Here is a 14,898-nt window from a genome sequence, read left to right as displayed (position 1 = left end):
CCAGACAAAGTATTTACTTAGAGATTACAGAACAAATTACACTGGGAAAGATGTATCAGGCTACCATAATTACATGACAATATTTTAAAATATATCAAAACCCCTTATCTCTGAATCTTTACAAACTTTCTGGCCTTCACTCTCAGTTAATTTTCCCTATCTTTCCTATAATACTGTTAAGTTCCTTAAGGGCAGGGAATATACTTGTTTCACATTCCCATAGTACGTACTATGACACAGCAGTTATTTAATTATTAATTCATAATTTTATATGACATATTTTTAACTTGAAACTTCAACCTGAGTCAGGTACTGTAACAGTCATGAAGTAAACATGCATGATATAGATCTGTATTATCTAGAAGCTCTCTGACATGCCTGTTCTGCTGGGAGTGATCGTCAAAGGCCATACAAAAATATCACTTCCTCTCTAAAGCCATCCCTGATTCTCCAAGTCAGAATTAATTTTTTTCTTCTTTTGTTATACCTCTTTTATAGCCCAGGCCACATTGATCTTTAAAACTGTCATATATCCTCCTAACAGATTTTGAGCTCCTGGAGGGCAAAATCCTGCTTTGTCATCACTGAATCCCTGGCACCTTACATAGTGTTCTATGTATGTGAGGAACTTGATATGTGTCTGCTGAATGCATGAATGAATGAATGAGTGAGGGACCACCACATGATATCCTGTTTTTTAAAATGTGCATCCCAAAATTCAGGATCCACTCATGAATTACTTTGCTTACCCACTTCTTCCTTCCTAAAACTGATTATTGTAAAAACTGTAATTTGGAAAAAATACTTATCAAGCCATAAATTCTATATAAATTATTCAATATTAATAAAGAGCAAGGTTAATGAAAATAGCTGAGAGAGAAAAACCTTACCTTCTTGAAATAGTTGTCTGGCATAAGATGGCTCTCTGCCTTGAGGTTGGAAAAAAGCATAAATGCACTTCCTTACTAAATCTTCCCAGCCAGTTCTGCCAGCAGCTCTCAGGGAACTAGTATCAATAGAGATGATTTTACCTATACAAAGAATGAAAGTTTACATTTATGATAGCCTCCTAATACAAGTCATTGATGTTTCAAAACTAACAACTGCATCTAAAAAATATTCTGCCACCTCTCAAATGTTTAATGGACAAAAGCACTATTAATTTTTATAACATATGGTAATGGAATATATCAGTGACATGATATTACAAAATTGTTTTTGCCTTGGAGTGCATTATATTATATCCTAAAATTCAATACCAATCAAGTAGTAAAGTCATATCATAAAGACCTGAAGCTGCAGAGACTAATGTAGGTCAAACTCCTCTGGTTTGCTCTTTGGATCGTGCTCTCTATATATACTAATGATTGGATCACTTATTGGGGATGGGAGGCAGAGATGAAATATATTATTTTGGTTTAAATTAATTTCCAATAATTAATTGAAGAGAATATGAGAAAGTAAGGAAGCCTTTCCTTTCCTACCTCCTCTTGGGCTATAGACAATATTGCATTTAAGAATAAAGACTGAAGGCAAAAAAAGGACAATCAGAAAAAGATAAGTGAGAACATTAAGATCTGCTAGGCGTTCTGCAAACAGAACATACGCTTTATAAAATTTAGTGGTGATTTGACATTGTTATCACATTTGAACAAGTTTCCTAAACGACTATGGAAGAATTCAGGCAAATTATTTCTTAATCAGGAGCCAATTAATCCAGTTTGTGATTATTCAGATCTGTTTTATTTTATTTTTAATGAAATCTTATATTCACACAAAGTAATATTGGTAAGATATATATATATATATGTATGTGCATATATATATATAAATTAAGAATTAGATTAATAAGATGAAAACTTACAAAGCCCCATCCAACTTCAAAACTTGAACATTACCAATATCATCAATATTATTCAATTATGTGTGTACTCCTCACTTGTCACATCTCTCTGTCTTTATATTCTCCTGTCTATCTAGATTGTTCCCAGTTTTTTGTCATTACAATCAATACTGCTATGAATATCTTTCACATTTTCCATAGTACATGTGTGTAACAGTTTCTCTAGAGTACATATGTAGGAATAGAACTGTTGAGTCACAGGTTATGTGAATGTTCAAATTTGTAATATTGAACTGTTTTCCAGAAACCTATGTAAGAGTTACTGTTAATCCAACATCCATTCCATCACTTGGTACTGTTGGGCTTCTTTATTTTTTACAATTAGTAGCAGAAAAATGGTTATGGTCTAACTTTGTATTTCCCTGATTAATGAGGTTGAATATTTTTCATGTTTATTCACCACTCACGTTTCCTCTTCTGTGAACGCCTGGTTGTCTTTTCCTCATCTTCCCTTTTTTCACACAATCAACTCAAATCTATTGTACTGTTTGTGCCTCTTCATTTTAACTAATCCTTTCTTTATATATTTCTCTTGGTTTGTTTAGAAATAAAGTATTTATTAGACCTCTTTAACGTAGGGTCTTGAATCTAATATAACCAAGTATGTCTGATCAGGTTGTCACCCAAGTCTTGGCATAAATGTAGAAAGAAAATAAATTAAAACTTAAATGAGGGAATTTTTGTTATTTTAGAACAGTTTGGGGAAAACCTGATGAACACTGTGATTGAAACTACAGATAATTTCGGATTTTCTAAGAGTTTTAATCATTCAATCTTTGTCTCATCATATAAGAGACTAAGAGTTCGTTATAGCAGAGAATCCACTGTTATATAATCTTCAAATGCAATAATACTCCTCATATGCAGTGACTAAGCGAGGCAATGTATGTTTGTGTTTATGTGTTCAGGTCAGTATTAACCCACACGACAGCAAGGACGTCTGTAATTGTGGGACTGGAGGGGAGAAAGTGATTAAATTATCAGTAATGGTAACAAATGATCAGTAATGCAATGAGTATCTTAGGAGAGAATCATAAACAGGTTGATTTAGAATACTTCTCCTTGCTAGAGGAAAGTTTAACCAACCAACCAAACAAATAAACCACTGTTCAACATTTCCTGGTAGAAAACTTCTTTTTTTTAAGGGACATGAACCACTCCATGTAGAGTTGAAAGCACTACTAAAACTTAAGGAATTAAATATCTAATACTTATTATAGCTTGTTTATTATTTTTTATCTAAATCAACTCTATGATATGATGCTAATTTTACATTTTAAGAATACTTCAGGGAAGCAGCCGCATAGCAGCGGGAGAAGCAGCGGGAGATCAGCTCCGTGTTTTGTGACCACCTAGAGAGGTTGGGTAGGGAGGGTGGGAGGGAGGGAGATGCAAGAGGGAAGAGATATGGGGACATATGTATAACTGATTCACTTTGTTATAAAGCAGAAACTAACACACCATTGTAAAGCAATTATACTCTAATAAAGATGTTAAAAATAAAAGAATACTTCATATTTTTCTGGCATCTTTCTATTTTCTCTGGTATCTTCTATGTAAGAAGTGGTGCAGTACAGTGATGCCCTTTAAATAGTGCGTCGGTGGAAGGCAATGCAATATAAAGAGAGAGTTCTATATTAGGGCCTAAAGATGTCTGCCCTCAGCAATTAGCTGCCTGGTTTTAGAAAAGTCACCATTCCCTCATTTGTAAAATGGACAGGCTAGATTCCGTAATCTCTGAGGTTCCCTCTAGATTTATAATTACTTTATGATCCAGAGCTTAATTTTTTAATTTTTATAAATTTATTCTAAAATCAAGTATATCTAAGATTTTAATGCTGGGTCCTTGGTCAGAAACAAAACTACCAGTTATAACATTGTTCCTATGGAAAAATACAGTCTTCTTTAAAACAATCTAATTTAGGATTCAATTTATAGAAATGCAATATGAGGAAAAGCTGAAATATACTGTTCTTAAATTATCCTCATAATTTTTAGGCCTCCCTTGTCTCCCACATTTATTCTGTGGCCTAACCATCACCCCTTTTCAACAGGCTTTTATTCTGCTATCTCTCAAACCCTTGTTTGGTTTTACTGACACAAAAGACCAGCTATATTTTTTAATAGACCCTATTTTTCCTTCATGCAATAATATTTTGGATTTTCAGTAAGGGTTTATTAAATTTTTCCAGTGTTGTTCATTGGTGGAAAGTGGAAAGGAACGTGTACATGGTAGACTCAAAAAGTGAATGAATAAAGGTATGGGAATTGATCATTACTACCCTTAGATGCTGTAATTGTTGCTGTAAGGGTAGTAATTGATCATTACTGTAATAGATGCTGTAAGGGTAGTAACTGATCATTACTACCCTTAGCCAAGCTCCTAGACATTCTCTTTGTTGTATTCTATTGGGTTGGCCAAAAAGTGCGTTCGGGTTTTTCTGTAAGATGTAACGGAAAACCTGAACAAACTTTTTAGCCAAACCAACATTTTCTGCCCTAATTTATCCCTACCTACCCTTTAGTAAGAGCAGTTGGGAGTTTATCTTTAAGAACACAAGGATAAAGCACACAATACAGGAATATTAGACTTCTGGGACTAAAAAATTAATAAATATTGTAACAGGATCTTGTAAACAATGGTAAAGTAAAAAAGTACATTAAAACTAAACTTTCACAAAGAATAAAATTTAGTAGAAATGATTTTTTAAATCTTGGTCTGCTAAAAAATCTATCTGTAGTATCTATCTCTATTTTAAGACTAGAGTGGTAAGTAATACATATACAATTCTGATTGATGTAAAAGTATGAAAACCTAACATGACAAAGTGAAGATAAGATTAAACAATATAGGGGAATTCCCTGATGGTCCAGTGGTTAAGGCTCTGCACTTCCACTGCAGGGGTGGGCAAGGGTTTGATCCCTGGTCAGGGAACTGAGATCCTGTATGCCGCATGGTGCAGCCAAAAATTTTTTTAAATTTAAGAAATTTTAAAAATTATCAAAAAAAGATTAAACAGTATATGAGAAATACTTTATAAATTATAAAGAACAGTAACAACTTGTTTTTGCTGAAAATCAAATCTGAAGTAGGCCTTTAAAAAGAAGGGCTTATTTTCAGGTATGCTCACTATCACTCGCTTTGTGGCTCTACAGCCCTTCCTCCAGTTCTAACATACTCCTCTGTCTTAGGGCTTTTTGCAGCTCTGTCTCCTCAGTCAGGAGCACCCATTCTGCACCATGCCCCATGCCCAACGCACCCTTCCAACACCCACACTTTGCACAGCTGGCACAGCCTCATCCTTTGGGGCCTAGGGGCGCGATATCAGCTCGACAGGCCTTCTGTTAACCAGCTAATTTTAAAATAGGACCTCCCTATTAGCTCCCCTTATACCATTTCACACCTTTTCCAACAAAAAAGTACAAATCTGTAATTATACCATTGCTTTTTGCTCAATCAGGTATACCCTGAGTAATCACACATAGTGACAGGCACTTCTAGGAATTCAATCAGTATGTGCTGAATAAATTTAAAGACAAAGAATAAAGGAAAAAAGAAATAGCCAGATACATTTATGCACAATATTAAAACCACTTCTTTGTATCTGTTTATAAATAAATACATTAATATCTACATTGCCAAATTTCTTTCCATAGATTATGAAAAATAATTTATAATCAGAATATAGACACGTGCATAATTACAAAATAATGTTCTCCCCAGCACCCTCCCATAACAATGATGACAGTATCTAAAATGCACAGAATCAAGACCACATTGGAAATGTTTTCTGCACAGGACTAGTGAACAGAAGCTGAACAGGAGAGAACAGAGGGACACAGTTAGTTTTAAGTGCATAGTCACATCATTAATACTGAGAGAACATTCTGAACTTTGCAGCTAGTACCTGTAGTATCTTGCTTGGTCATAAAGGATTCTACACCCGTAATAGCTGGAGGCCGAGGTAATCTCCGTGCAATACAAATCAAACATGACTGGAAATCTGCCCAAAACAAGAAGGGGAAATTGAAGGAAAGAGGGTAGCAAGCGGTTCACATCTACCACCTGCCATTAATGGTTTTTATAAAAACAGTACATGTTATATGATCTGACACAATATTGGAGTCACTCTGATCTAATAGTATAATATTAGAAATAAAATTGCTCGCAACTAAAAACTGGCAGCTCCAGATAGAGATCTAGTTAGAATAAATTATCCCTTCCCATTGAATGTTCTTACATAAACTAGCGGAGACTGATGCATCTCAAGTACTTGGATGATAACAACTTGAAGAAGTAGTTTTGGCTACATTTAAGCAACATAGTGGTTTATAAAATACAGTTTTTTAGTCTGTTTCCTATATTCATTAATGGCTACAAAGATTATTCCTATAACCACTGTGCAGATAATAATTTATCATATGAAAAAAACATTTAACTGTTTCTGAAGAAGCATTATTTTGCCCTTGACAGAGGACTTCTATGTTTTTAGGATCTGCAATTTTTTTTGCAAGTCCCATTTCCAAATTTTTTTAAGAGGTTACTCGCAATATCACACAACTAAATAAGAATTTCAGTCATATAAGACAGGCTTGCATGTGTATTTTGTAAAAAGTCCCCAGTCGACTGTGGCGCCCATTCCCTGGTGAGACCCACTACATACACAGCCTTTTTTGCATCTGACTCCTCGGCTGCTACCTTCCCTAGTCCTTACTCCCATTTCCAATTTGTGGTGTTCTTAACTTAGATCAGTTTAAGTTTGCATGGAAAACTCATCCACTGTAACAAATTTAACTAATACCATGTTCATACCCTGTTCATATTAGAGCTTCAGCTGTGTTTTCATCTGTTCAGAAGCTTTCTCCTTATAAATTACCTTGTATGGCCTCAAAAATACTAACTCTATTCTCCAGTGTTCCATACACTCTAAGCTTGAAACTTTCTAAAAATCAGAGCCGTTCAACAGCCTGCTGCATCTGGTACATTTCCAACTGGCAGCAGTTAGTCACAGCTCTTATTTCTAGGCAGCAAGTTGGTTTGAATTTGACATTTTAGTGGGAATGTCAGCTTAAAACTGAGGATTTGGGGGCATTTTAAATGGGTAATTCTAGATGTTAGCAATTTTTTTCTTAAGTATTAAGAAATACAGAGCAAATTGAATAGCCGCTATGCTATATAATATAATAACCAAAAATACTATCTGAAGAAGGCAGTTTATAATCAACTTCCTCTCTGTTCCTAAAACCATGGAAAAAGCAGTCAAACACCTTAAAATCACCCTTTGTTTTTACCTTCTCCATCCTCTTGAATTGATTTTGGCTGTGACACAGTGAAACACTGCATTACTTCATACCGCTGGCAAGCTTCCTGGTTCTCGGTGCCTGGCTCATCTGGAGGGTGAATTAGCATCCTGCAGTTAAAGGTATGGCTATTTCGTCGTGTTGCCTCTTGTGGCCAAGGAACTCCATTCACTGTGAAAGAAAAATTGATTATATGCCTGTGAAAAAGGTGAAAAAGTACAAACTCTGAAGATACAAAAGACATACCTTTACTCATCTGCTTAATTAGCTACTCAGATTAAAAGACAGACTTCCTCAGATCCAACATTATCCTGAGGGAATAGGATACTTATCTTCCTTAGCAAAGCTAAATGTTTACCAATTAGAAAAATGTAAAATTTGCAAGAAATTGTATAGGATTTCCTCCCTCAAAGATAAGGTCTTACAAATACCTTAATTCACTAACAGCTTTTATAAACAGATAAAGACAAAATTAAAAATTAATAGCTTTAAAAAGTTAATAGCTTATTGCTCTTTTGCTCAGAATTTTACAGCAGTTAATTAATGAGCTTTTCCACTTGTTTCCTGTTATACCCTGGCAATGAAAAAAATGATTGAAAATCACAGGTCTGTTGTTAGGCAAGGGTTTTAACCTGGTAGGCATGGATGCTTAAGGATGGCTTGTGTGTGTGTGCACCCTGTCGGTTGGAGGAGTCAAAGTTTTTCAAATGTGACTCAAAAAAAATATTTAGAATATACAGAGACCAGTCTTGGTTTCTTAAATCATTTTTTCTTGCTCTTTATTTTATTTGCACAGTCTGCATGCTACAATGCCTTGAATATGGTGGGTAATCATTACATAAAAATGACTGTTAAAACAGAAATGTTACCTGATTCAGTATAAGAAAAGTGAATTCAGTTATAGAGAAGATAACTATACATTTCAAGTGAGAATCACTGTGTGGCACATCACCATTTCCCAGTTACAATGTTATATTCAAACCATGGTGGCAGTCAGAGGAGTTTTTCAGCTATTCTCTCCCCATTCCCAACAGATTTCTTACCATAGCCTCGCCATTGAACCTCCTTCCTTTTTACTATCTCATCACTCTATAACTGTTAGAGGAAATCATGGAAACAAACCTATACTGGAGTAAGGAGTCTTGGTTCATCTTTGAACTAGCTGTGAGTTTTGGGTTAATGGCTTAATCTTTGCCTTGTCTTTAAAATAAAGGAACCCACTTGTATTATCTCAAAAGTCACTTACACTCTAAAATTCTATAACACATTAAGACCCCTTGGTAACTCAAGTATCAAACTAGCGATTTTAAGAGGAACAATTGTTTCAGGCTTCCAGTTACTATAAACACATACTACTCTTTTCAAAGAAGAAATAGGCTTCCACTTCATCGAGTGAACAACATAGAAAATTAAGAGCTATGGATAACATTTTATTTGCATGTTTCGTTTAGTTACATAGGATTTCTAGCCAAGACTCTCCCCCAACTTTTGGAGCACATACAGGCTAAAGACTAGGCACATGGCTTAGTGAATAGAACACAAGCTGGAAATCAGGCCCCATCCATACTCTCAGCTAGGCTCCTATAGCAGTGAACAACCCATCCAACCATACTTAGAACTACTGAGTTGAAACCACTCACATCCAAAAATGTTAATTTTAATAAGTATGTAATATGAAGGGTATTCCTTCCTCCCTCCTTACCCTCTTTCCTCTCTCCCTCCCTTCCTCCCTCCTTCCTTTTCTTTTCTTTGAGAAAGGTGGTAGGATACACTATATACATTTGTCTCTTCCTTGTACATAATTAAAATTGAAAACAAAGGGAATTCCAAGCAGAAGCTTCTTGTGGCAAGGCAACTAACTGCTCTGCCTCCTAACACTGTCACATAATTGTGGCATAATCTAGAGGAAGAGGATAAAAGGAATGCTCTCTATCAGCTACTTGATGACACTCTTCCTTCATATTTAATCTCAGGCTGAAATTAAATTTTAAAATATTTTTAGTATATTATATATATTAGTATAATACTATATATTATAAATATAATAATAATATATTATATATATTATGTGAAGGGAAGCTATAGAGAGTTCACATTCTTTGAAAAAACACATTCCTTTTACCTAACGATTTTGGTAGCAGATTCTTCACAAATTCCGCATGATCACCCACATGCAGTATGCTGTAGACACTGGTATTCATTAATTCCTCCTGATTGTAACCCAAGTAGCTGGTCACATTTTCTGACACAAATACAATTCTCCCTTCACAGTTCACAACAAAGAAAAATCCATCCAAAGCCTGCAAAGCCAAAAAAACGATTAAGAGGTTATGGGGTTAAAAGAGAGAAGAAAAATACACATATACATTTCTCTACTGAAAAAGAGATTGTAAATATATGCCAACTTAAAAAACAGGGGACTGAATAGAAGATTTAACATTGCATGTTCTCTGTGGAGGGAACAGGATTTTTAAACAGACTGTACACTCATGTTTCAAGTAGGCATCAATGAATATGTCAAATGTCTTCCTTGGAAAGAAATTTTATGGCAGCAAATGTGAAGTAAATGACTGACCCATTCAGTCAGTCATAAACATCTCTAAACTGTAGGTTAAGACCTGGTGTCTACCCTCAAGGAACTTGCAGTGGGGAGAGAGACATAAGCATAATAAAATACCAGTGAGAAATGCAATATCAGAGCCATACACAGACTACTCTGTGAGCACAAAGAAGGATACTTATTTGGGGTCGAGGTGGGGGGCAAAGAAAGGCTCCTTACAGACCCTGATCTGAGTTATAAAAGCCATAGTGGAAGAGGGGAGGAGGAATGAGGCAAGAACATTCTAGGCAGAGGAGAGAACATGGCACATAATGGAATAAAAAAGCCATTTGGAGCTGCTGGAGCACAAGGCACAGGCAGGCAGTGAGTCTGGAGAGGTGGACAGGAGCCAAATCACAGAAGGCCTTCTATGCACTGCGATGGAGCCAGAGACCTCCAAAAGAAGATGTACATGCCCCAAGGGGACATAAGATCCACAGGGGTGCAGGGAAAAGAAGTTGGAATCTCTATTTATAGCATAATCTAAAACAAAAGGAAGAAATTAAGCTTAATTAACATATCGACACCCTGGTGCCTCACTCAGTCTAGTCACATATCACAAACCACGGAATCTGAGAGAAGATCCAGAATACAGAGGTTGACAGCAGTACCTTATTTATAATCTTTCTGTTTATCGCAACATATTACAGTTTACTTGCTATAGAATGTATAAAAGCAATAAAATCAAGACCTTTAAAAAGTAGAACATTTATAGAATTTTGTAACAAGATGTAACCACCCTTTGTATCATACAGGGGTTTGCTAGTTACTGGTGGCAAAAGACTTAAGCCATCCAGCAATGTTGATGGGCTACTCATTTTTGTTTTTGAAAAAGGTTAAGTGTCCCAAGTTTGCTGACCTTTTCTATGATGCTGGGTGCTAATGATAATATCCTACTAAGCAGGTATTTTCCAAATAATAAACACACCTAATTTTGTTCCTTCAGGGTAAAGATGAAATTTTAACAATGAATAAAAAATAAACTGCTTTCAAAAAGACACTTATGCTATAGAGACAGCACGTGAAAATGGATGTTTTGAAATGTTACCAGTTATAATTTTGTTGCTGAAAATGATGTACACCACTTATAAAAATTATCTTCTCAGTGTAAAACATTTAGAAACAAAACCTTTTCCCTGTGCAAAATTCTTCCAATAAAGAGTTTCAATGGGCTTTAAAAACCCGTGTTTTAAAAAAGGAAAATGCAACTGCTTTTGATTAATTTGGAGAATCACTATTTGAGATAAAAAAAGATGGAATTTAGGGAATTCCCTGGAGGTCCAGTGGTTAGGACTTGGCGCTTTCACTGCAGGGCAGGGGTTCAATCCCTGGTCAGGGAACTAAGATCCTGCAAGCTGCACAGCATGGCCAAGAAAAAAAAAAAATTTGAAATTTGAAGAAAAACCTTTGCATAATTGGTAGATAGGATTTCAAAATGAGTATCGTGACTTAGTAAACTCATCCAATGATATATTTTTCCATTTGTATCTACCTCATTTTTGTGAGGTGTTTTTTACAGCTGATAATTTAAGCCAAATATTAAAATAAACTGAACTCGAAACTACATCTTCAAATCACTGCGTCCCAAAGCATTCAACCAAGATTTTAAAAAACATGAAGTACAGCATTGTTCTCATTAAAAATACTGCTAGGGCTTCCCTGGTGGCGCAGTGGTTGAGAGTCCGCCTGCCGATGCAAGGGACACGGGTTCGCACCCCGGTCTGGGCCGCGGAGCGGCTAGGGCCGTGAGCTATGGCCGCTGAACCTGCGCATCCTGGAGCCTGTGCTCCGCAACGGGAGAGGCCACAACAGTGAGAGGCCCGCGTACCGCAAAAAAAAAAAAAAAAAAAAAAAAAAAAATACTGCTAACACTTTCTTTAACAAGAACAAAAAGAAATAAAACTATTTTTTTTCCACCTGACTGCTGTTGACTATTTTTCATTTAGTTCATAATGCAAAGAGGAGAGGGATGTGATTAATAATCTAAAACCCTCAACACTAGATAAACCCTTTGCTAAACTATTGTGGATTTAGATGAGCACAGGAAAGCACCCTCATATCTAATTGTTTTCTTAAAGTCAGATTAGCTATAAATTTCATAACAGGTGATCTATCTATCTATCTATATGTATATATATTTGTCTGGCAGTTTATATTAAAATAGGGATAACTGAAATACAGACATATTTTTTAAAAAGAAGATCTAAAAATTCTTTAAAATGTTCTTAGCTATTAATTGAATCAGTGTAAATACAATTTAACTTTCTTTTTTCTTTTTGGTCTCTTTAAAGAGTTTAATAAAGAACAGTTTGGGTATAACAAAGTATCATAGTTCAGAGCAAGAAACAGGATTGATATCAAAACACAGGCAAGTAAAAAAACTTGGCCATTTCATGATGAACCACTTCCAAGGACCACACCATCCAGCTTCTAAAGCACTACCTTCTTCTATTTTCCATCTAGTTTTCAGTGTGTCCTTTTTAGCTCCTTGCTCTCTGCCTCCCTAGTGACACTGTCTATCTTCAAAGCCACAGTTTCCCTTGCTTTTTTTTATATAAATTTATTTATTTTATTTTATTTATTTTTGGCTGCCTTGGGTCTTCATTGCTGTGCGTGGGCTTTCTCTAGTTGCAGTGAGCGGGGGCTACTCTTCGTTGTAGTGCGCGGACGTCTCATTGCAGTGGCTTCTCTTGTTGCGGAACACGGGCTCTAGGCATGTGGACTTCAGTAGTTGTGGCTCGCGGGCTCTAGAGCGCAGGCTCAGTAGTTGTGGTGCACAGGCTTAGTTGCTCCACGGCATGTGGGATCTTCCTAGACCAGGGCTCGAACCCGTGTCCCCTGCATTGGCAGGTGGATTCTTAACCACTGTGCCAGCAGGGAAGCCCTCCCTTGCTTTTTCCACTCTCCATGTCTGTCTCTGACTATGTCTGGAAGTTATCCACTGTCTGCCGAGGGGCTGGGAGAGGTTGAGACCCACTCCTGGGATCATCTCTGCCCAATCTGAAGACTGTCCAGCAGTGGGCACAGGGCTGGTGGTGCAGACCTCGAGCACCAGCAAGGCCCAGGGATTCACCTGGACTACTCGGCGCAATTATTTTTAAGGCATTTGTGAAATCCAAAGGATTTAAACTTCCTTTGCAGTAGGCCTGGAGTCCCTGTAGTCTCCTGTTTCCAGACTTTCTGGGACTTCTCCAAGTTCTCCCATTGACTGCACCTGACCTCAGTGCCAAGCTGGGAAGTTATTCTAGTAGCTGGCCTCTGGAATATGCAGCTGGTCAGCCTTACAGGGAGTACAGAACTTTCACCAGGTCTCTGTTTGGCCTCGGTTACATGGACTCATCCTTTCCTCTGAGAAGTCTGGGGCATCATATTTCTTTTGAGCTTCTCCAGAAAAGGCTGGCTTGGAAAACAGGTTAACAGAGGCTGCCCCACAGTTGCAGAGAGGTCCTGCTGACCTTCTCCTGAGATACAGACAGCCTGTCCTGTGCTAGAAATGCATATTTTTTGTTTTTTTTTTAAATTATAAATGAAATATAACTTAAACTTTTTTTATGTATGAAAATTAAGTAGATAGTATAAGATCTGCCAAAATCCCACCCCCAAGAGATTGGTAACATTTCAAGGAATCCTTTGAGACTATTCCTATACAAACATCTTTAATTTCTAAAAGTTTGTCTGATTAATATAACCTGCTAATACTTGTTCTTATCCTACAAGTTTCCCTCATATGTTGTGCATATAATTAACTTCCAAGTGTGCTCCTAGGAAGGAATCTTCCTGTTTCTCCAAGTCCTGACAGCTGGGCTGACATTGAGCTATACACAGGAGATGATAACAAATGCCACTCCATTCTGTACAGCATCGTCAGTTGGAGGGGTTTTTCTCTCTACCCAGGATATCAGTCTTTGAAGAGGACCACCTTGGGTCTCAATGCAGGGTTCACACTGGCCAGGGCTTCTCACAGGGCCCTCGCTTTAAATGACTACACAAGCTTCACTAAGTAACACCTAAGTGTCAGTCACTGGACAAAGTTCTGGGAATAAAGCACATATTCTCAACAATTTTATAGCCTCTGATGGGAAAACAAGTACGTGTAGTCACATTATAGTACAATGGAGGAATTCATAAAGGTTAGGTACAGAGTGAAGCACCCAAACGGGCAAAGGGTTGACTGTTGTCGGTAAGGTTTCCTGGGAGGAGGCCACATGACACCTCAGCTGAGGCTTGAAGGACACAGCAGTAACTCGGGTGGGCAAGGGGTGGAAAGAACATTCAAAACAGAGGAAACAGCTCAGAGGTTTAAAAAAAGAAAGAAGAAATCACCTTGTACTTACTTGTCATATTTGTGTTATATTTAACAATAAAAAGGTTTTTTGAAAAAGCTTCAAGGAAAAGCCAAAAAATAAAAAGAAAGAAAGAAAAATTGGCCATGGGGATCATCTTGAAGGCAATGTTTTTAAGCAGGAGACTGACATGATCTGCTTTAACAAAGACCCTTCTGGCAGTGGGTGTGGCATGTGGACTGGAAGCACGCAGACAAACTGTGACGCTACTGTGATGCTCCAGTTCAAGCGCGAGCCCGGATCAAGGCAATGGCAGTGCAAGTGACAGAAGAGGCAGAAGAAACAGATGTGGTGATCTCTAACAGCTGTGGGAACAAGCGCTTGGGGTGATCCTTCACTAATGACTTTAGCGTTCTGGTAGATGAGTGCCTTTCCCTAACAAAGGGAGTTCGACGGGGGAAAAAAAATCTAGTTCTTAATTTTTTGACTTTTCTTCTTTTTTCAAACAGGAGATAAAGGGATCGATTATAAATTTAGTTTTAGAAATGTTATATTTGAAATGACTGAGGAACTTTCTGGTAGAGATGTTCAAAAGGCAGCAGGATATGATGAAAGGGAAGCTGTGAAAAGAGATATGGGCCAAAGACAGACATTTTTGACTTACAGGTACATACAGTATCATTTCGTTTTTGTTTGTTTTTAACTACAATCATCTTTTCCCCTTCCACAGAATATGTGATTTCCTTTGAGGAGTTACTTCTTCTCCATTTAATAAAGTCTCGTGAGATTCTTAATCAGGCCATTGGGAAACT

General features: G+C 37.0%; 1 protein-coding gene across 1 annotated transcript in view; it reads right to left on the bottom strand.

Moving 5' to 3' along the window:
* NCOA1 (nuclear receptor coactivator 1) overlaps positions 1–14,898 on the bottom strand; it is a 262,458-nt gene that overhangs the window by 73,361 nt on the left and 174,199 nt on the right. Inside the window, 4 exon segments of the mRNA XM_032652699.1 lie at positions 891–1,031; positions 5,812–5,907; positions 7,196–7,375; positions 9,327–9,504. Coding sequence (XP_032508590.1) covers positions 891–1,031; positions 5,812–5,907; positions 7,196–7,375; positions 9,327–9,504 — 595 coding nt within the window.

Source organism: Phocoena sinus, chromosome 13, assembly GCF_008692025.1.
Source record: "Phocoena sinus isolate mPhoSin1 chromosome 13, mPhoSin1.pri, whole genome shotgun sequence".
Taxonomy (NCBI): Eukaryota; Metazoa; Chordata; class Mammalia; order Artiodactyla; family Phocoenidae; genus Phocoena; species Phocoena sinus.
Note: the sequence above shows the minus strand (reverse complement) of the source record. Positions and strands in the feature narration are given on the sequence as shown.